The following is a 20,688-nucleotide window of genomic DNA, read 5'->3' as shown; positions in this document are numbered from 1 at the left end:
AGATCTGAGTATTTCAACTTTTACTCAAGTAAAATATTTGAGTACTTCTACTTTTATTTAAGGAGGAGAAAGATACTGGAATCTACAGGCAGGGTCAAATTGTACTTTCTGAAGTAATATTAAAGTGCCAGTTTACGAGGTTTACTTTGACCAGTGAAGGCAGCATCAGGTGAAGGTTACGCTGTGTACGATACAACATGTGAAGCACGCTCACTGCAGACTGAAAGCAGCAACCAAGCAGCATTAACATGCAGCAAAATGATGAACCCACTCGTGCACATCAGTGTTTAAAATCTTCTTTGGCCCACTTTCCATCCACATAATCATAATTGAATTGGCACATCATGCATTTGCAGCCTGTAATATATCCCCCTTCCTGTCTCCCCAATGCCAATTTGGGAGCCAGTCTCTATGACAACGTGGAGCAGGCGGGGTCTATTATCCGGAGTCTCAGTTGGCATCACGGCTGCAAACCTCCACACTGCATCACGCCCTGAGTGGAATGGAAGAACAGGACAAGAAAGAAAATGTACGTGTTTAGCTCAGGTTTAGCTCAGTAGCATGCGTGTTATAACATTTCTGCAAAAAGTATTTATTGAATGTAGGATATGTGACTTACTGGAGGAAATACAGGCAGTTTAGTGCAGCTGAGTCACTGTTAAATATGTGCATCAATGGAGCTTTTGTTCCCATCGGTGGCTGTGCTTTATTCTGCAGATTAAAATACCAGCATACTGCATGATGAAGCAACAGCATGCGAAATTAAAAGTGATTTTGATCGGTGGGCCTCTCCCTGTGTGAGATGTCTTTCTAACATCTCTTTTGTTTGGCAGGGGGACTACAGCGGAGAGATAAAGGGAGGCATGCGGCCTTCAATGAAGCTGGTCGTTATGGGAATTATTAACCATAAACCCAAGAGGTGAGTGCAAGCACCTGTTTTCATTTTTGCAACAAAAAAAAAACGGATTCTGCATTATTGATATGGCATACTGTTGCATGACGTGGCAGCAGATTCAAGTGGTGGAAAGTACATTTACTCAAGTTTTGTGATTAAGTAGCCTACTATAATTACACTTGTTGTTTGAGTATTTCGATGTATTCCTGTTATAATACATGTATTTACTTGGTATGTCCCCTCTGGATTTATTACACAGTATTACAAAAGTAATATAGAATTAGCTTCAAATTGACAAACATTAAATTCTTCTTACATATATTGTATGTAGCCTATGTATTTGACATGAACAGAATAGTATAATATTCAATAATAATGTAATAGAAAAGAAGCCATTCTGCATACTGAGTACTTTTACATTTTTATTTAGTTGATAATACGTATGTACTTTTAAATAAATAACTTTTACTTGTAATGGAGATTTGTTGACTGCAGTATTTCATTTTTTACTTTCTTGAAAGGTGAAGTAAGTTACTGACTTTCTATCTGAATGTTACAGCACTGTCAGCTGTGTTTTAGTTGCATGTGCCAACCACCAGATATATGTCCAGTTTTGGGAAAGGACTCTCTGTAATGCCAGTGTGGACCTAATTATAGTTAAGAATGTGGATGTGGTGGGAAATCTGCAAAATCCCATGAAACCTAAAGAGTCACACTGGGATTTCTTTAGTTGATAACATCAGTCGGCTCATTACTCATTCAGTCATCAGTCAAGATCCAGTAAAAGATGGCAGTGAGGCCGCACAAAATAAACAGTTCTAAAATGAACTCTGATGCAGAACTTTTTCTATGTCAAGACACTTATTTATAGCTGCAGGGACATCAGGAGGGTTTTAAGGACAAGTAGTGTTCAGGCCATTTCCCTGAACACTTTATTTAACATGACAAGCATTTCATCTGCATTGTATTTCTCTTTCTAATAAGAGATTATTTAATCATGTGTTGCAAAAAACCTGTGCTTTATCATCTTGGTACTCGGATCAAGTTCAAATCAGATGCATCTGAACAACAATTTACCCAGAATTACAACATTTTCTGCAAAAAAAAAGATTTTAAATACTTTTTTATTAAACTGTCATTTTGTTATTTTGTCTTCTACTTTAAAGAGTCCTCTCCTGCTGATGTTCAGGTGTATATCAGTATGTAGTGTCTGTATTTTAAAGAGTCCTCTCCTGCTGATGTTCAGGTGTATATCATTATGTAGTGTCTCTACTTTAAAGAGTCCTCTCCTGCTGATGTTCAGGTGTATATCATTATGTAGTGTCTCTACTTTAAAGAGTCCTCTCCTGCTGATGTTCAGGTGTATATCATTATGTAGTGTCTCTACTTTAAAGAGTCCTCTCCTGCTGATGTTCAGGTGTATATCATTATGTAGTGTCTCTACTTTAAAGAGTCCTCTCCTGCTGATGTTCAGGTGTATATCAGTATGTAGTGTCTCTACTTTAAAGAGTCCTCTCATGCTGATGTTCAGGTGTATATCAGTATGTAGTGTCTCTACTTTAAAGAGTCCTCTCCTGCTGATGTTCAGGTGTATATCAGTGTGTAGTGTCTCTACTTTAAAGAGTCCTCTCCTGCTGATGTTCAGGTGTATATCAGTGTGTAGTATCTCTACTTTAAAGAGTCCTCTCCTGCTGATGTTCAGTATATCAGTATGTAGTGTCTCTACTTTAAAGAGTCCTTTCCTGCTGATGTTCAGGTGTATATCAGTATGTAGTGTCTCTACTTTAAAGAGTCCTCTCCTGCTGATGTTCAGGTGTATATCAGTATGTAGTGTCTCTACTTTAAAGAGTCCTCTCCTGCTGATGTTCAGGTGTATATCAGTATGTAGTGTCTCTACTTTAAAGAGTCCTCTCCTGCTGATGTTCAGGTGTATATCAGTATGTAGTGTCTCTACTTTAAAGAGTCCTCTCCTGCTGATGTTCAGGTGTATATCAGTATGTAGTGTCTCTACTTTAAAGAGTCCTCTCCTGCTGATGTTCAGGTGTATATCAGTATGTAGTGTCTCTACTTTAAAGAGTCCTCTCCTGCTGATGTTCAGGTGTATATCAGTATGTAGTATCTCTACTTTAAAGAGTCCTCTCCTGCTGATGTTCAGGTGTATATCAGTATGTAGTGTCTGTACTTTAAAGAGTCCTCTCCTGCTGATGTTCAGGTGTATATCAGTATGTAGTGTCTCTACTTTAAAGAGTCCTCTCCTGCTGATGATCAGGTGTATATCAGTATGTAGTATCTCTACTTTAAAGAGTCCTCTCCTGCTGATGTTCAGGTGTATATCAGTTTCAGGCAGTGGGTGTGTTGGAGAGAAACTCCTTCTGGACAGAACACAGGGATTTTAGCCTCTGCAGACCATTTGCATGCACTAAAACCTTTTGAACACACTACAGGAGAGGGAAAACCCCCAAAAGCTGAATAGTGCTATAATACAGCTGTGATTTACACCAGAAGATGTCACTGTTCTACAGAGAATTCACATTTTTCTTAAATGCAATGTTCTGTTTTCCTTCCCTGCAGCATGGAGGTGGTTCTGTCCTGCACTCCTCAGGAGGAAGAGGAGGAGGCGGATGTGGGTCTCCAGCTGAAGGTGAGCTTCACGGAGAAGGCCGTGCAGAGAAACGCTCGTGTGGCCGGGAAGTGGGGACGGCCTGAAACTACACTTTCATACTTTCCCTTTGCAGCCGGAGAATCCTTCAAGGTACTTTCATGATCAATCATTATGAAACATATCATATATATTATTCTGAAATGGACCAATCTGCACAATGACCACTTTTTCTGTCGCTACTTTCACTATATTTTGATGATAACGGTTTTCTACTTTTACTTGAGGAACATTTTGAATGCAGGACTTTTACTGTAACAGAGTATTCCTACACTCTGGTACTTCTACTTTTACTCAAGTACAAGATCTGAGTACTTCTACTTTTACTGAAGTACAACATCTGAGTACTTCTACTTTTACTCAAGCACAAGATCTGAGTACTTCTACTTTTACTCAAGAACAAGATCTGAGTACTTCTACTTTTACTCAAGAACAAGATCTGAGTACTTCTACTTTTACTCAAGAACAAGATCTGAGTACTTCTACTTTTACTCAAGAACAAGATCTGAGTACTTCTACTTTTACTCAAGGACAAGATCTGAGTACTTCTACTTTTACTGAAGCACAAGATCTGAGTACTTCTACCTTTACTGAAGTACAAGATCTGAGTACTTCTACTTTTACCCATGTACAAGCTCTGAGTACTTCTCCCACCTCTGAACCAAAGTACTTAAAGTATCAAAATGTGAAGTACTCATTATGCAGAATGATCCCTGTCAGTGTTGCATTGATGCATTGAACAGAGGTTAAGATAATACCTACTTCAACAATGGAATATACAATAAATATGCCAAATAAAATATTGCAAAATAGCTTACAGCTTGTGCACAATCTGTCTACTGCCTGTGTTTTAACATGTTCTTTTTGTTTTGTTTTATTGTTCTGTTTTGTCTTTTTATTGACATTTCCAGTACTGTATGTTGCATGTTTTTATTTTATTGTATTTACTTATTTAAAAAATGAAATCTGTCTTTAGGGTGACTACAGGGAATGCAGATGGAAAATAGCCTCTTTGCTAACTCTGGCACATTTACAGAAATGTTGATTAATGTGCACCGTCCCCGTTCAAATAAATAAATATTCTCCGCTCTTTCCTTTTCTTCAGATGGAGATTGTGTGTGAGCACCAGCAGTTTCGTATTTTAATAGACGGCCAGCCTCTGTGTGGTTTCACCCATCGTGCCCTCCCGCTCGCCTCCCTCACTGCCTTACACGTCTCCGGAGACCTGCAGCTCACCAAGGTGGCCTAGCACCAACGAAGAAGAATGAGGACAGTAAACACACATTTAGTGACTTTTTTGGAGTGAAAAATTAGCCCTTTATGGGAAAAACAAAGTGACACCTGCCTCGTAATTACGTGTAAAAGTGCCTTCACTAGATTACCTGTTAGGGACTTAACGACTGAATGTCTTAAAACAGACTGAGGAATGTGATTCGTGCTCTAAGCGGAAATACTTCCCCCTTTCCTGATGTGCAAACATGATGTGTCACTGCATATACTTAAAAAGGATTTCGGACACGTGCATTTTTCAAAAGATATGACCAAAAGGGATTTTTTTTTTTTTTAGTTCATTCAAAATTCTGTTTTTAAAGTCAACTTTCTGAGTAAAAAAGTCAACATTTTGAGAAAAAAAGTCAGAATTCTGAGATTAAAAACCCAATTCAATTCAGAGAAATTCAGAAATCTGAGATCAAATCCTGAATTCAGAGAAAATAATTGAATTTTGTGGAAAAAAAGTCTGAATAATGGGAACATTTCTGAATACTGAATCCTAGAAATCTGAAAAAAAGTCTGAATTTGCAGGAAAATCTGAATTCTTCCAGGAATCCTAACTTTTTAGGATTTAGAAATATTTCCCCCTTTCCTGATGTGTCACTACATAAAGTACTTAAAAAGGATTAGGGACACGTGCATTTTTCAAAAGATATGACCAAACGGGATTTATTTTAATTCAAAATTCTGTTTTTAAAGTTGACTTTCTGAGCAAAAAAGTCAGAATTTTGAGATGAAAAACCCAAATTCTGAGAGAAATTCAGAAATCTGAGATGAAATCCTGAATTCCGGGAAAATAATTGAATTTTATGGAAAAAAAAGTCTGAATACTGGGAACATTTCTGAATACCGAATCCTAGAAATCTGAAAAAAAAGTCAGAATTTGGGAGAAAATCTGAATTCTTCCAAGAATCCTAATTTTTTTTCACATAATTCCGACTTTGATCTCAAAATTCACTTTTGGTCACATCTCAAAAAAAAATTCACATGTGGTCATCATGCGTTTAACTTTAAATCCAAAAATGTATTTCTCTGGGGTTAAACTCTGAAAGCACTTACGTTTACGAGCGCCTGCATGACGATAAACGTTTCTGGACTGATTGTAACTCTGTGCCCAAACAACTTCTGTAACAGGTGTCATAATAATATTGTAATTTAGCCTTAGTGCATGTTAGTGATACACACAGTTAGAAAAAGAAGCCCTGATCATTTCCTAAAACGGCTGTAGAATTAATTTCCAAAAGTGCATTTGTCGTAGGTTTCCCATTTGATATATAACAGCCTCTGGATACTGTATGTTACTTTTTATTATTGGATCATTATCACTTTTACAAACAGCTGTGTGTACTTTTCTTTAACCCTTAGCACTTTTTAAATGAATGTTTCATATTGACTTCACGGCAATAAATCCCCTTTTGTTGATTTATTTTGTTGTTCTTCTTGCTTTGTTGTTCACTCCACTGTGCAGCGTCATAGATTTCTGAGGTGTCACTCAGGATTTCACTGGAACAATGCTGTAATCTGAGTCATGCAGATACAGTCTGGGCTTGGTTGGAGAGTGGGAGTGCCTGTCTGTGATTGTGATAAATATCTCCTGAGGCTTTTCTTGTCTCTGCCTGCGCCTTTTCCTCGTGTCAGCTCATTTGCTGACGGAAATGTACAACATCAAACTATAACAAATATTCCACTGAGGGTTCCTGCAGGGTTAGAGCTCCTATACAGCTTAAGGAAAGTTGGATTCAAAGGGCCCATGTCATGCTTTTCCGGTTATCACCCGTCCCCTTGTGTGTTATGAAGGTTTGTCTGCATGTAAACGGTCCGCAGAGTCAAAACCTTCAAAGTACACCCTGTAGTGAGTAAAACTCTAACACAGAGAAGACCTGTCTATGCTGCCCCAGAACGCCTCGTTGGACATTCCTCCTTTTTCCATTGTTTGCTTCCTGGGTTCTGTGAAGTGTGAACACCCAAATCAACAACAAATGACCGGATTGGCCCAAATGGACCAATCCGTGGAGCACCTCACTCACCATTGTCCCTTGGCTAACTAACAGGGAGTCCCATTGACTTGCAGAGAGCTCCCTGAACGCTGGTAATAGACGAGTTGGGATGGCGGAGAAATGCTACCCATTCTCACAGCGTTATAAACCTTTTTCTTACTCAATATCAAGCCACACTTATTGTTTTTAATTCGGCTGTGAGTGTTTGTGTGTGCTCAGGATGAGTTTCGCTGACCCGGAAACCTGTCCGCTCCGAAATATGATCAGTAGAAATGGCCCTGACATGGGACCTTTAAGACTTTATTAGGAAGGAAATTTAAACTAAATGTCTCTGCACAGACATATTTCATTACATTTATATAACATGTTGTTTTAGGTAAAACTGTTAATCTAGAAATTAATAAATACAGCTGTCATAAATAATAGTAGTGGAGCAAAAAACATTTAAGAAAGTAATCTCCTTTTCAACACTGAGTTATTTATTTGTAGTAGTGGAGAATAAATGTCAAATGATTTATGGTTTAATAATGTAAATACTGCATGTTGCAACACACATTTATTTGTGTTAACGCACTGAAATATTACAAAACAAATTACTATAAACAAAAGCATTTGAATCCTCCTTGCAAGCACTTTAAAATACATAATATTAAAACTGAAATGATTTACATTTCTTGCTTTTATCCAAAGCGACTTACATACTCAATACTGTGGACAATCCCCACAGGAGCAATTTGGGGTGAAGTGTCTCAGGGACACAACGACATGCTGACTGCAGTGGGGTTTGAACCTGTGCCCCTTAATCCACACCAACGCACAACCCACTGCGCCACACACCTCACTTTTATTTATGGTCAAATAATGAAAAACATGTACATGGTGCAGACAGCGACACAGTTAAAGAAGATGAAGAGTAAGGAAAAACAACTCAAATATATATATATATAGAAAATGATTTACATGATATCTGGATATAATAAAAACTAGGCGCAGATCAAATATGTGCATTGTTGCTATGGCAGTGGATGAGAGGTGAAAAATACTGGACAATCAAACTGAAATGATTTATGGTTAAATAATGAAAAACGTGTAAAACACATGAAAACATTTTTAAAGTACACTAAAGGTGAACTTCCTACGACTTATGTGCTTTTAGAGCAGGGGTGTCAAACTCAATTTCATCGCAGGCCACATTAGAATTATGGTTGCACTCAAAGGGCCGTGGTAACTTTAAGACTATATAAATATACATAGATAAATATACATAATAAAATAATGTATTATTTTACAATATGTCCTCTGCATTGGATTATTATCTAGGGTAATAACTTAATAATTAACTATGCCTGAAAGCAGAAGTCGAGTAAGTAATTGCAGTGCGCATCTCACAAAATGAGATGCATTGTGGGACATGTAGTTTATGGGCAACGTGCCCCTGTAAAGCGGCACGTGACCTTATAATAAACGTATTATATTATTTGCAAGCTCTTGTGGGGCCACATCAAATGAAGTGGCGGGCCGAAGTTTGACACCCCTGTTTTAGAGCCTTTAAATCCTCCTTTTAAAACTTTAAATACTGAATAATCATCCTGAAAGCACTTTGATTTTAGCGATGGAAAATCTGAAATGTTCTTAACCACTAACACTTTCCTTTTTAAATTGCATGGCCCTCGTCTCTCTCCTGCTACAGTTTACATTCATGGAATGTGAAAGTCTTTCTTCTCTAGCTGCATAATTAAAACAGTTTTGACCCGCTGCTCGATGTCTGCTGTCGGATGGCCTCGATCCAGTCCATCTTCTGCTGCTGAGTCGGAGCCTGGATGAAGTAATGAGTGTCCTCCTGAGTGATGATCTTGAACAGGTTGCCCTGAATGTTTCCTTTAACACCTGTTTGGTAGAAAGAATCACAGGCAATCAAGAAGACAAGCATCAGGAAGACAGTGCAGTTACAACACAATGTGTCTTCTGAGTCCTGGATCCTGAGTCCTGGATCCTGAGTCCTGGATCCTGAGTCCTGAGTTGTGGCTGAGCCTGTTGCTGACACATGCATTTTCCAGCATCGGGACTACCTATGTTGTAAATGTATTATCTTTTCAATTTACACACGACATCTATTGTACGTCTGTCCGTCCTGCAGACTCCTGGGAGAGGGATCCTCCTGATCTCCTCACGGTTTCTAACATGTTTCCCCCCGTTAATTGTGGGGGTTTCTCCCGTTAATTGTGGGGTTTTCTTCCGTTAATTGTGGGGTTTTCTTCCGTTATTTGTGGGGCTTTCTTCCGTTAATTGTGGGGCTTTCTTCCGTTAATTGGGAGGGTTTCTTTTGGAGGGTTTCCTTGTCCCATGTGAGGGTCAAAGTCAAGTCAAAGTCAACTTTATTGTCAATCTCCAAAATATGTTTGTACACACAGAAAGATCGAAATACTGTTTCCCACAGTCCCGAGGTATACAAAAACTCATACATTAAAATGCAAGAACACTCAATAATTTACAAAAAAAACACAAAATAGCCGTTTACTTCAAGTAAGCAGGATATATATAAAAAATATGATGTACACAGTCCTCTGTTTCAGAGGGGGTCGTATTCATATTCAAGTCCACTGAGACGAATGTAGGATGTGTGGGATATTGGGCTTTATAAATAAACTTTGATTGATTGATTGATTGATGGGTAGATTTTCCTCCCAGACATAAACAAACTCCAGTCGAAAAATCAACCACAAAGCCATTCGTTCTGATCACTCATCACATGAATGACTTGAATAAAATGCAGATGTTGACTCACCTGAGGGAACTCCGTTATCTCCGAGCGAGGAAACCAGACATGCTCTCAGAGAGAAGCCGCCCACGGGACTGATGTCATCCTGAGAGAAAGTGACGTAATGTAAGACAGGAAGTAAAAAACACAGATTCAGGAGCAATGAGCTCTGCAGTCACAGCCGACATGCTTTATTAAACATATCAAATATAACAATAATACAATAAATGTGTGTTTTTAAGATTTTTTTAATTATTTTTTTATATAAATAGAAAATAATTAAGAAATACATGGATTTTGTTGTATTATTATTTAATTTTGTATTGTGCGTTTGAATACTGAGAAAAGCACTATAATAATAATAATAATAATAATAATAATAATAATAATAATAATAATAATAATATTTGTTCTTATTTAACCTTCAAACACATTTACAGTAAAACAGAACCAATTAAAAAATGTGTTTCTTTATTTATTGCTCTGTCCTCACCTTGGTGGGGTCGTAGTAGTGGAGGTACGCCGGCTCTGAGCGAAGGACGAACAGACGGACCTTCCAGTTCTTCCTCCTGTGACCCTGAGGGCAGAGGGGGGAGAAGTACTCAGATCTTGTACTTCAGTAAAAGTAGAAGTACTCAGATCTTGTACTTGAGTAAAAGTAGAAGTACTCAGATCTTGTTATTGGGTAAAAGTAGAAGTACTCAGATCTTGTACTTGAGTAAAAGTAGAAGTACTCAGATCTTGTACTTGAGTAAAAGTAGAAGTACTCAGATCTTGTACTTTAATAAAAGTAGAAGTACTCAGATCTTGTACTTTAATAAAAGTAGAAGTACTCGATTGTACTTGAGTGCTTGAGTACAAGATCTGATCAAATGTGCTCCCTAAATGCTCTGTTGCATCTTTTTATTCTAGCGTCAGCAGTAATGACCAAACAGCAAAGCAATATTATTAGACCATGCAGCATGTCGCAATGAATCCACTCATTTGTTCCAGGTAATCTGATTTCATTTAGTGGTACAATAAAACAGACTGTTTCTCAATGTGTCTCACTTCTTTCATCAAACGGGGACAAAAGCAAAACACATTTTGCAAAACCTTCGACTTCAATTCATCAAAACATTCTCCATTCCTCGGGGTTCTTCATTCACCGTGGAGGAACGAGAGAAAGACTATGTTTTATTCAAGAGTTGAAGGTTAAAATGGATAAGTGATTCACATACAAATAATCAATGTGTGGGTGAAGTTTTCCTTGATTTACTTTGTATTGCAATTGATTTATTAGCAGGCCTATAGTGTGTACCTGTTTGAGTAGGTATCCTCTCTTGATCACTTTCCCACTGAGCTCCACTGCAGACATTGAGGTCTCGGCCTTCACGCTGCCTCTCTTCTTCAAGCTGTCGGACTGGGATTCAGGAGAAACATGGATTAAATATCATTCATCTCTCTCTATGTGAAGATATTCTTCCTGCAGAGACCCAGTGTTAGAAAAATATCACTGGTTCTCTGCTTGAGCTTCAATCTCAGGATCCATGTATCTGTGATCCTCTCCAGAATGGAAGTAGTCATCACATACAGAGCATCAACTAGTTCCTGAACAGTGTCCTTCACATGCTGATATCCAAGAGAGGGAGTTACCCAGTCACAAGATGGAGGAATAGAAAGCAGTATTCAATGTTTACTTCAGATTAGCTCCACGTCAGAAATGATCATGCTTGTCATATGTCTCTCTCCATAGAGGCTGAATCATCATGTTAATCACATAGCTATCATATGCCTCAAACAGTCCTGATGCTCTTCTAGGTAATCACACATCCTGTCATGTTCACAGCTACAGTTGGGATACCTTTGTTATCATGTGGACTCTGATATTGGAAGAGGACATTCAGTATTTTCCCAACACCCTGGTACTCACGAAGCTGTAGAGCGCGGTGGAGTCGTCCATGAAGTGCTCCGTGAGTCCGGCGGTTCTCAGCGCCTCCACGCTCTTCAGACCGACGGGCCACAGGAAGCTCTCCTCCTGCAGGGCGGAGGCCAGAGTCAGAGCCTCCACCCGGGTCAGAGCCAGCTGAGAGAACACCAGCCAGTCCACCACCGCAGAGCCTGGGGGGGGGGGGGGGGCATCAGCGTTACACAGATAGGGCAAAAGTACACACATCCTTTACTCAAGTAGAAGTACAGATACTCGCGTTTAAAAATACTCTGGCAAAAGTAGAATGTATGGGCTTTGAAATGTACTTCAGTAAAAAGTACCCATAACTAGCAGCTGTTTTAAAGAGTACCTGACCTCCCTTTATATTAATAGAACAATAATGTCATTGTTAGCTAATGAATGTTTCCATGCTGAACAACGGCAACATGACAACGTTTTCATTGGTCCCTCTTCTTTAGAGAAGACCAGGAAATGATGGATACACGGATCGTGTTCAAATCAAAAGGCACGCAATGACTCTAAATAATAATGATCACGCCACCAAACACACATTCAGACTAAAGGAACCAGCCTGTTTGGAAAATGTGAGAAGTAGAAAGTACAGGTATTTGAGTTCAACATGTAAGAAGTAGAAAGTACAGGTATTTGAGTTCAACATGTGAGAAGTAGAAAGTACAGGTATTTGGGTTCAACATGTAAGAAGTAGAAAGTACAGGTATTTGGGTTCAACATGTTAGAAGTAGAAAGTACAGGTATTTGGGTTCAAAATGTAAGAAGTAGAAAGTAGAGGTATTTGTGTTCAACATGTGAGAAGTAGAAAGTACAGGTATTTGGGTTCAACATGTAAGAAGTAGAAAGTACAGGTATTTGAGTTCAACATGTAAGAAGTAGAAAGTAGAGGTATTTGTGTTCAACATGTAAGAAGTAGAAAGTACAGGTATTTGGGTTCAACATGTAAGAAGTAGAAAGTACAGGTATTTGGGTTCAACATGTTAGAAGTAGAAAGTACAGGTATTTGGGTTCAAAATGTAAGAAGTAGAAAGTAGAGGTATTTGTGTTCAACATGTGAGAAGTAGAAAGTACAGGTATTTGGGTTCAACATGTAAGAAGTAGAAAGTACAGGTATTTGGGTTCAACATGTTAGAAGTAGAAAGTACAGGTATTTGGGTTCAACATGTAAGAAGTAGAAAGTACAGGTATTTGTGTTCAACATGTAAGAAGTAGAAAGTACAGGTATTTGGGTTCAACATGTTAGAAGTAGAAAGTACAGGTATTTGAGTTCAAAATGTAAGAAGTAGAAAGTAGAGGTATTTGTGTTCAACATGTGAGAAGTAGAAAGTACAGGTATTTGGGTTCAACATGTAAGAAGTAGAAAGTACAGGTATTTGAGTTCAACATGTAAGAAGTAGAAAGTAGAGGTATTTGTGTTCAACATGTGAGAAGTAGAAAGTACAGGTATTTGAGTTCAACATGTAAGAAGTAGAAAGTAGAGGTATTTGTGTTCAACATGTTAGAAGTAGAAAGTACAGGTATTTGAGTTCAAAATGTAAGAAGTCAAAGGGAAAAGTCGTCCGAAAAATAAGTAGTGGAGTAAAGTACTGATACCAGAAATATGTACTTAAGTACAGTAACGAAGTATTTGTACTCCACTACTTTCCCACCTCCAGTGTTACACACCGGGGTCAGGACTCAAGGTCACTGCAGTTTCTCTGTTCGGGCACCAGTTCTATCCCACAGGCCTCAAGACTTCTTCTTATAGTCTAAGATATAGGTAATTTAAAAAGAGGATATTATAAAGGCGTACCTGAGAAACAGTTGCTGTACGAGCTGCCGTGATCCAAGTGGTTTCCCATCTTGATTCCACTGTGCACGTCATACATGGACTCCAGCACTTTGCTATAAAACAGCAAATAATCATAAATATGGCGTTGGTGAAACAGTGAAAACACCACAAGGTTAAACACAGTTTTCAAAAGCCTCACATCAGATTGATGTCGTGCAGCTGGGGTCCTGTAGTAGTAGTAGTTTGCAGGTTTGTCCCTTTCACACCTTCGGGGCCCCGCAGTTTCTCCATGGCGGCGCTGATATCTCCCGCCCAGTCATCCCTCTCCTCTCGGGAACAAGCCTCCAGGAAATGATCCACGCCATTCTTCGTCCGGAGCTTGATCACCAGCTGGAAACAGATACACAGAAAGGAGATTTATAGTTGGTGGATTCGGCCGAGAAGTGGAAGGCAAATCGTTCCTCAGAGTTCAGGTCCTAACAAAACCGCATCCTGAGGCGAAAGAGGAGGAGAGTTGGTGAAGACGCACCTTACTGTGGTTTCTAACCATAAAAACATAAACGAAGGAAACATGTGACACAATATGCACCTATTTAGGAGGCTGTGGCTCAGTGGGTTGGTGCACTGAGGGGGTTCAATCCCCACTGCAGACTGCATGCCGTGCAGTGGGCAAGACACTTCACCCTAAATTGCTCCTGTGAGTCGCTTTGGGGAATGTAATGTATTTTAATTTGAATGTGTAATCTCATAATGTGAATTCAAATGTGCAAATATATATATCTGCAAATAGATTATTTTAGTAAAGTTTTAAGAAATATTTTACCAATTTATTAAGGAATATTAATTCGTTTTTTATATATAATTGATTTCCTTTTCTTTTCTTTTCTTTGTCTTATTTAAAAAAAACGAAATAAGTAACAAACAAAAAATACAGCAGGTTTACTTTTAATAAATTAAATAAATGACGGGAAAGTTGTGATCGTGGGATAAGCTGCACATGACTTTTTTTACATACAAAATGAATAATAATAATAATAATAATTAAATATCATTCAATTCAATTCAAAAATATATATATAGAATTAACAAAATAATAATTATAAAATAATCTATTTTTTTGTGTCTTTAAAAAACGTTTGATTCTTTTGAATCTTTAAAGTTAACATCATGTCGGCCTTAAATCTGGATTAGCTCACCGGTCGGTTTTCATAGTCCAGGAAAGGAGAAGTGATCTCGCAGTCCTTCAGGAGGATCTTCCCTCGCTGGCACGAGTCTCTTTTACCTCCGTCGTATTTAAAATACAGAAGCCTGTCCGGCACCAAAACGAACCAGCGCGGCTTCCAGTTGTGGACGAGATGACCCTGAGAGGAAATCATCAGAAGAAATCAAATCAGAGGAGGGAGAAGTACTCGGATCTGGTACTTGAGTAAAAGTAGAAGTACTCAGATCTGGTACTTGAGTAAAAGTAGAAGTACTCAGATCTTGTACTTGAGTAAAAGTAGAAGTACTCAGATCTTGTACTTGAGTAAAAGTAGAAGTACTCAGATCTGGTACTTGAGTAAAAGTAGAAGTGCTCAGATCTGGTACTTGAGTAAAAGTAGAAGTACTCAGATCTGGTACTTGAGTAAAAGTAGAAGTGCTCAGATCTTGTACTTGAGTAAAAGTACTCAGATCTGGTACTTGAGTAAAAGTAGAAGTACTCAGATCTGGTACTTGAATAAAAGTAGAAGTGCTCAGATCTGGTACTTGAGTAAAAGTAGAAGTACTCAGATCTGGTACTTGAGTAAAAGTAGAAGTACTCAGATCTGGTACTTGAATAAAAGTAGAAGTGCTCAGATCTTGTACTTGAGTAAAAGTAGAAGTACTCAGATCTTGTACTTGAGTAAAAGTAGAAGTACTCAGATCTGGTACTTGAATAAAAGTAGAAGTACTCAGATCTTGTACTCAAGTAAAAGTAGAAGTACCAGAGTGTAGGAATACTCTGTTACAGAAAAAGTCCTGCATTCAAAATGTTACTCAAGTAAAAGTATAGAAAAGTATTATCAATTGTACTTAAGTACAGTGAGTAAATGTACTTAGTTACACCTTTACAAAAAGACCCTGCGCTTACAAACAATACATCAGTGTGACATTAGACCACTTGGATTTCAGTGATTAAAGTAAACATCAGCCTAAGAAACAACAACAAAATATGAATATATTATATATCATCCCTAACTACTCAATTAACTCTAGACTTGACAGCAGTTATAATCTAATGTATTTGTAATGTCTTCTTACCCGCTTCACGAGGAAGCCCTCTCTCAGCGTTGTGTTTTTCTTTGTTTCCATTCTGTTCAGAGGGATCTTGGAAGTGAGCCTGTTCCTGCCTGCTCACCTTTATGAGTGTTTTCTTGTTAAGTGCGTCACCCTGCTCACACCCTAACACACTCACAGCTTCCTGCTCACCGATAGGCTGAATAAATGCTGTAACTTCTGTAAGTTATCACCTGAGGGCGACACACTCCTTCAGAGGATCAGCCTGGGAGAGGATTGTTCGGTAAAGTCATTTATTTTTACGATGAAAGGAGAAGTTGTTCTAATAAGGCTCATGACATGAAATTGTACAGAAGTTAAAATAAAATAAATGTACAATTATTTATGTTTTTTATTTTCTTAAAGAATTTTTTTTTTTTATATTTTACTATTTAACAGATTTTATTTTAATTGATTTTTTAAATTATTATTATTTTACATTTTTTAAACAAATGATGGAGATATTTTATAAGACTTTTTTTCGTAAAGTAATTTATTCTCATTTTTCTTCTTTTAATGTACAGTAGCAATAAATAGGATTCTGGATCTATATAAATTGTTAAATAAAATATACTTATGGTAGACAGTAATTGCATTATTATAATTACAATTTACATAATACAGGAATGTAAGACATGTTTAAACATAACAACCGATAGAAGAGCTGTACAAGAGAGCTGTCAAGGTGTTTGGCAGAAAGCCAAATTCATACCACCACTGTACCATCCTTGAAAAACACAATTTCTTGAGTTTTGAAAATTTGAAGTCTTTTAAAAGTATGTGTTTTTTTTAATAAATGTTTACATGGACTGTATTTATTTTTGCTATGTATATAAAGTTCATGTTCGTAAATGTTGTATGTGACGGACTACGGATGGAAATGAGCTCAAAGCTAAAATCCAGCATATTTACACTTGAAGCATTATTTGTTTTGAGTGTTCATCAATGTGCATTGTCCCTTTTCAAATAAACGATGAAATGAAATGAATACATATGTTTCTACGTAAATAAGTTAGAACAGTAAAACAGTAAGAACAAGTATTACTAAAAAGAAGTACATTTACCACACGGATGAGCAGCCTTGGCTCTTACCGTATTTACATGCTGTGTGTTTTAGTAAAAAAAATCTTTCTAAATCTCTAGGGGACTTTCCACCCCATCAGTCCCAGTATGCGAGTGATTCAGATCCAGGAAATGAAGCAGTAGGAAACATCCTCAATCTCTTTTTGATGAACAACCAGCAGCTGGTGGTCTAACCTCTCTGTTCTGTAGCAGCTGCAGCACCAGGAGGAAGAAGAGCAGGAGGAGGAAGAGGAGCAGGTAGAAGTCAGTTAATGAGAAACATGCGGGGGATGGTCCTGAGAGAGGGACTGCAGCCACATGAGGCCCTGCTGCTAATCATCCTCTAATACTTCAGTAGGAAGCTCAGAAATGATGTATTTATAATTCATCCTTTGACTGAAACGATTAAGTCATTTTGGATGCTTTGCTAACTTAATTGGTACCCTCAAGTAACTCTATTGTAACTCGTAAATAACAGATTTTTGGGCCATCTGGGGGCAATGGAAAGAAGCTGCAAATATAGAAACGTACATGCAGCACCAGTGGTGGTTCTAGACCAATTTTACCGGGGGGGCAGGCTGGGGCCAGTGATTTCATGAGAGAGGCACAATCAAAGCGGGTTAAAAAGACAAAGACAGTAGGAAGTAATTGTGTAAAATAGACGTTTTTTTCATTTAGAGTATTTGTTTTAGTAACTTTAAGTGACAATTTCATTAAAAAACATAAAAAGTATCTGCTTATATAAGGTAAGGAACAGTTTAATCTCCACTGTACATCCACGTCTCTGATTTGATTTATTTCCAATAAATCGTAATATTGTAACCTTTTTTTTGGAGGGGGGTCCCTGGTCAGTGTTACGGGGGCACTGGCCCCTGTTGGCCCCCCCGTAGAACCGCCCCTGTGCAGCACAGCCTTTTAAAGAGGCCATATTGTCCTTTTTTTGGGTTGTCTCTTTCCTGTAGTGTGTCATATAGGTTTTTGTGCATGGTAAAGGTCTGCAAAGGCTAAAATCCTTGTCCCCTCCATTGAGAGTTTGAAAGGACGTTCGTAGGAGCATGCAGAAACAATGAGGTTGCACGAAACATGATCAATAGCATTTTTACAAGCTATACGTTGCACTCCTAAATAAATAAACAATTTTGAATCTCGAAAATACTTTTTCAGCTTTAAAATCTATTTGAATCCTTAAAAGATGTGCTCACAAACATTAAATGATTTTGAAGGGATTACATTTTTGCTTTACATAATTTGGAATGTGTTGTTTTTATTTCCCTGCCAGGACTTTTTTTCCAGCAGGTTGTCAGCATGTTTGAATAACCTTAGCGGGTCACATATAATTTAATAAGCCTTTGTGTTGAATGAAAAGCAGAGGCAGTAGTTTCCTGTAAACGCTGCATTGTGTCTCCCAGGTGAAGGAGGAAAGCATGCCAATATTAGACCAGAGGAATGTGCAGCAGACTCAGCGTAGCAACCGACCAACAGGGTGTCACGAGAGGAATCTGTTCAGCACGGAGAGGAAATACAAACCCAAATCCTGTTTGTGTGACTCTCAAGCAGCTCAAAGTCAAACACACTCCTCTGACTGCCGAACGTGATGTCAAGTCAGCGGCTTAAGGTGTGTCTGGAATTCCCTCTGTGTAACATTAACCATTAATCAAACATTAATCACGTGAAATAAAGATGATGGTGTTTTGGCACGCCAGGATGTGAAGGGCTGTGACGCAGGCCCGGTTGTCCTGGTCACACACTTAGAGTGCAAACACTCTCCGGACTCTGTTTTCTTATTGTTCATTGGGTGTGTGTTTGTGTGTCCACGTCTACAGCTGGATACACACAGCTCAGGCAGTCCCAGGCTTTACGAGACTCAAAGAGAGAGAGGATTGCTAAAAGTCCTAAAGTTTTATTCCCAAATAAGTTTTTTAAAGCCTGTTGAAAATGTTATTTTAAAGGTCACATGTCATGGCCATTTCCACTGATCATAATTCCATTGTTGAGGTATACTAAAATAGAAAAATACTGTGCAATTTTCCAAACTCACATTGGTTTCGCATACAGCATCTCTGTAAAGTATGTGTATTCAGCAGTACTCACTTTCTCCACTAAACGGCTCGCTGCAGCTCCCCCCCCCCCCCCCTCCGTGATTTCCTTGTTTAGCGATACACAGCCAAACACAGCCAAACTCAAATTGAACACACACAAAGTCACAGCCGAAATAAAAACAATAAGTGTGAATTGATATTGAGTAAGAAAAAGGTTTATAGGTTGATAAACGCTGTGAGAATGGGTCTGCAGAGAGAATTTCGCGCGATCCCAACTGTCTGTTATCAGCCTGCAGCCAGGGAGCAGAAATCAACAGAGCTGCCTGCACTGAGTGTGTGTGTGTGGATTGGTCAATTTGGACCAATCAGCGGGGGCTTAACGTAACGGCTCCGCGGACGTAACATAACGGCTCCACGGATTGGCCCATTTAGTTCCGGGTACGTGCTTTCGTAAGCACATACCCGAAAGAATCAAATGGATGATGACGTCATGATGACGTTTCACCAACGAGGCGTTTTGGGGAGGTATTTTCTGTGTTAGAGTTTTACTCGCTACAGGGTGTACTTTGAGGGTTTTGACTCTGCACACCGTTTACATGCAGAAAAACCTTCATAACACACAAGGGGACGGGTAATAACCGGAAAAGCATGACATGTGACCTTTAATTATATAAATGATGATTTGAGGAGTAGAAATGACTAAAACCCTGAAACGTCCACACACTGACGTCCTCTAAACTGCACCGTTGAAAAAATACAATTCACATTTTTAAAAACTTCACTTCTGTGCGCAGCACTTTTGGCTTTTTTGATGATTATTATTTAACGCCAATGCATTATTCGCACTAACAATGATTTGGCTTATTAAAAAAAAAATGTATTACACTATTTTAGCTTTTTTGGGTTTGTTTCTTTATGGTGTATTGCACTTTTTGCATTTCTCTTTGTAGAGAAAGCGCAAGCTAAATGTAATAGTGTAAACAGGGCCGCCGCTTGCGGACAGGCAACTGCTTGGGGCCCCGGACCAGAAGGGGGCCCCCAAAGAAGGTAGATTAAGAAGGTCCACAGCAACGACAACATGAAACACCCTTTAATTTACTGCAACGACATTTCGGGAAACCCCCTCAAGGCGGCCCCATGCACGGTGCACCGTAAAATGCTGCTTCTTATCTTAAGTTTCGTTGCCTTGCTTCGCTCCGGGGGGCCCCCGGTGAATGTTAGCCTAGGGCCCCCACAGACTCTAGAATCGTCACTGAATGTAAGCACTTTTACTTATAACTGTAATAACACTGTGCAGTATATATACTTTTATTTACAATTTAATACTTGTTATTACTGGCTGCTTCTTTACCACTTGTATGTGTTTCCTAGCTTTTATATTGCTGCTACTTGTATTTTTTTAGCATGCATGTTATTTGAGATCTTTTTGAGGCCATGGCATTGTCTACTTATTTTTATTTTGCCTTTTATCTGCATTGTCACCTTTGCTGTTAAAATGCAAATCTCCCAACTGTGGGACGAATAAAGGATTTCTGATTTGTGATAATGAAGAAATTAAATGATTAATAAGAAATGTTTACATGTAGGCTTTGCACTTCTCAACACGTGGACACATTGTGTTGAAATTAATCTTTTCAAATTGAGATTTCTTCAATAAAGAGTGACGTGGTTTATGGGTTGTTGGCCTATTTAAGCTGCAGAGTGTGAGTAATGCACATGCTGAAGACCCTCTCCTGTGCCTCAAACGAAACATTAATCATCAATCAATTATTCAAATGTCGCTGAAAATCACAGACATTTTTGCAAAAGTGCGAGCGATTTTTCCCGAAATGTTACCTCCACAATAAACCATATACCTCTGTCAATAAACACAAACTAACTTCGTATTTCCAAATAACACCAACTGTACTTTTATTCTCTACATTAATACATTAAATACATACAAACATTTTAATTGCTTTTATCAAAAGCGTCGGTTTCATACAGCTGTGTTTTACA

The 20,688-nt window shown here is 38.4% G+C and overlaps 2 protein-coding genes across 2 annotated transcripts; one reads left to right on the top strand and one right to left on the bottom strand.

Moving 5' to 3' along the window:
* Nucleotides 1-402: 402 nt before the first annotated feature.
* On the top strand, nt 403-6,252 carry LOC307013407 (galectin-related protein B). The gene is made up of 4 exons (XM_079640797.1): nt 403-529; nt 834-919; nt 3,467-3,647; nt 4,660-6,252. Exons 1-4 carry the CDS (start codon nt 503-505, stop codon nt 4,801-4,803), a joined length of 438 nt encoding a protein of 145 aa, XP_079496923.1. The 5' UTR covers nt 403-502; the 3' UTR covers nt 4,804-6,252.
* Nucleotides 6,253-7,284: 1,032 nt separating this feature from the next.
* plek2 (pleckstrin 2) lies at nt 7,285-15,665 on the bottom strand. Its single transcript, XM_079640750.1, has 9 exons — nt 15,575-15,665; nt 14,491-14,655; nt 13,494-13,684; nt 13,316-13,407; nt 11,494-11,681; nt 10,882-10,983; nt 10,075-10,158; nt 9,609-9,687; nt 7,285-8,710 (listed from the first exon to the last, which is right to left on the bottom strand). The coding sequence occupies exons 1-9, from the start codon at nt 15,623-15,625 to the stop codon at nt 8,559-8,561; spliced, it is 1,104 nt and encodes a 367-aa protein (XP_079496876.1). The 5' UTR covers nt 15,626-15,665; the 3' UTR covers nt 7,285-8,558.
* Nucleotides 15,666-20,688: the final 5,023 nt, after the last annotated feature.

Source organism: Notothenia rossii (genome assembly GCF_949606895.1).
Source record: "Notothenia rossii genome assembly, chromosome: 7".
Lineage (NCBI taxonomy): Eukaryota > Metazoa > Chordata > Actinopteri > Perciformes > Nototheniidae > Notothenia > Notothenia rossii.
Note: the sequence above shows the minus strand (reverse complement) of the source record. Positions and strands in the feature narration are given on the sequence as shown.

Coding starts and splice junctions, on each gene's coding strand:
- plek2 (XM_079640750.1), bottom strand. CDS start 15,625: ATGGAAACAAAGAAAAACACAACGCTGAGAGAGGGCTTCCTCGTGAAG. Junction 10,984..11,493: donor CCACCGCGCTCTACAGCTTC/GTGAGTACCAGG, acceptor CCTGAATCCCAG/TCCGACAGCTTGAAGAAGAG. Junction 9,688..10,074: donor ACTACTACGACCCCACCAAG/GTGAGGACAGAG, acceptor ACTTTCTCTCAG/GATGACATCAGTCCCGTGGG.
- LOC307013407 (XM_079640797.1), top strand. CDS start 503: ATGGAAGAACAGGACAAGAAAGAAAAT. Junction 920..3,466: donor ATTAACCATAAACCCAAGAG/GTGAGTGCAAGC, acceptor CCTTCCCTGCAG/CATGGAGGTGGTTCTGTCCT. Junction 3,648..4,659: donor CAGCCGGAGAATCCTTCAAG/GTACTTTCATGA, acceptor CCTTTTCTTCAG/ATGGAGATTGTGTGTGAGCA.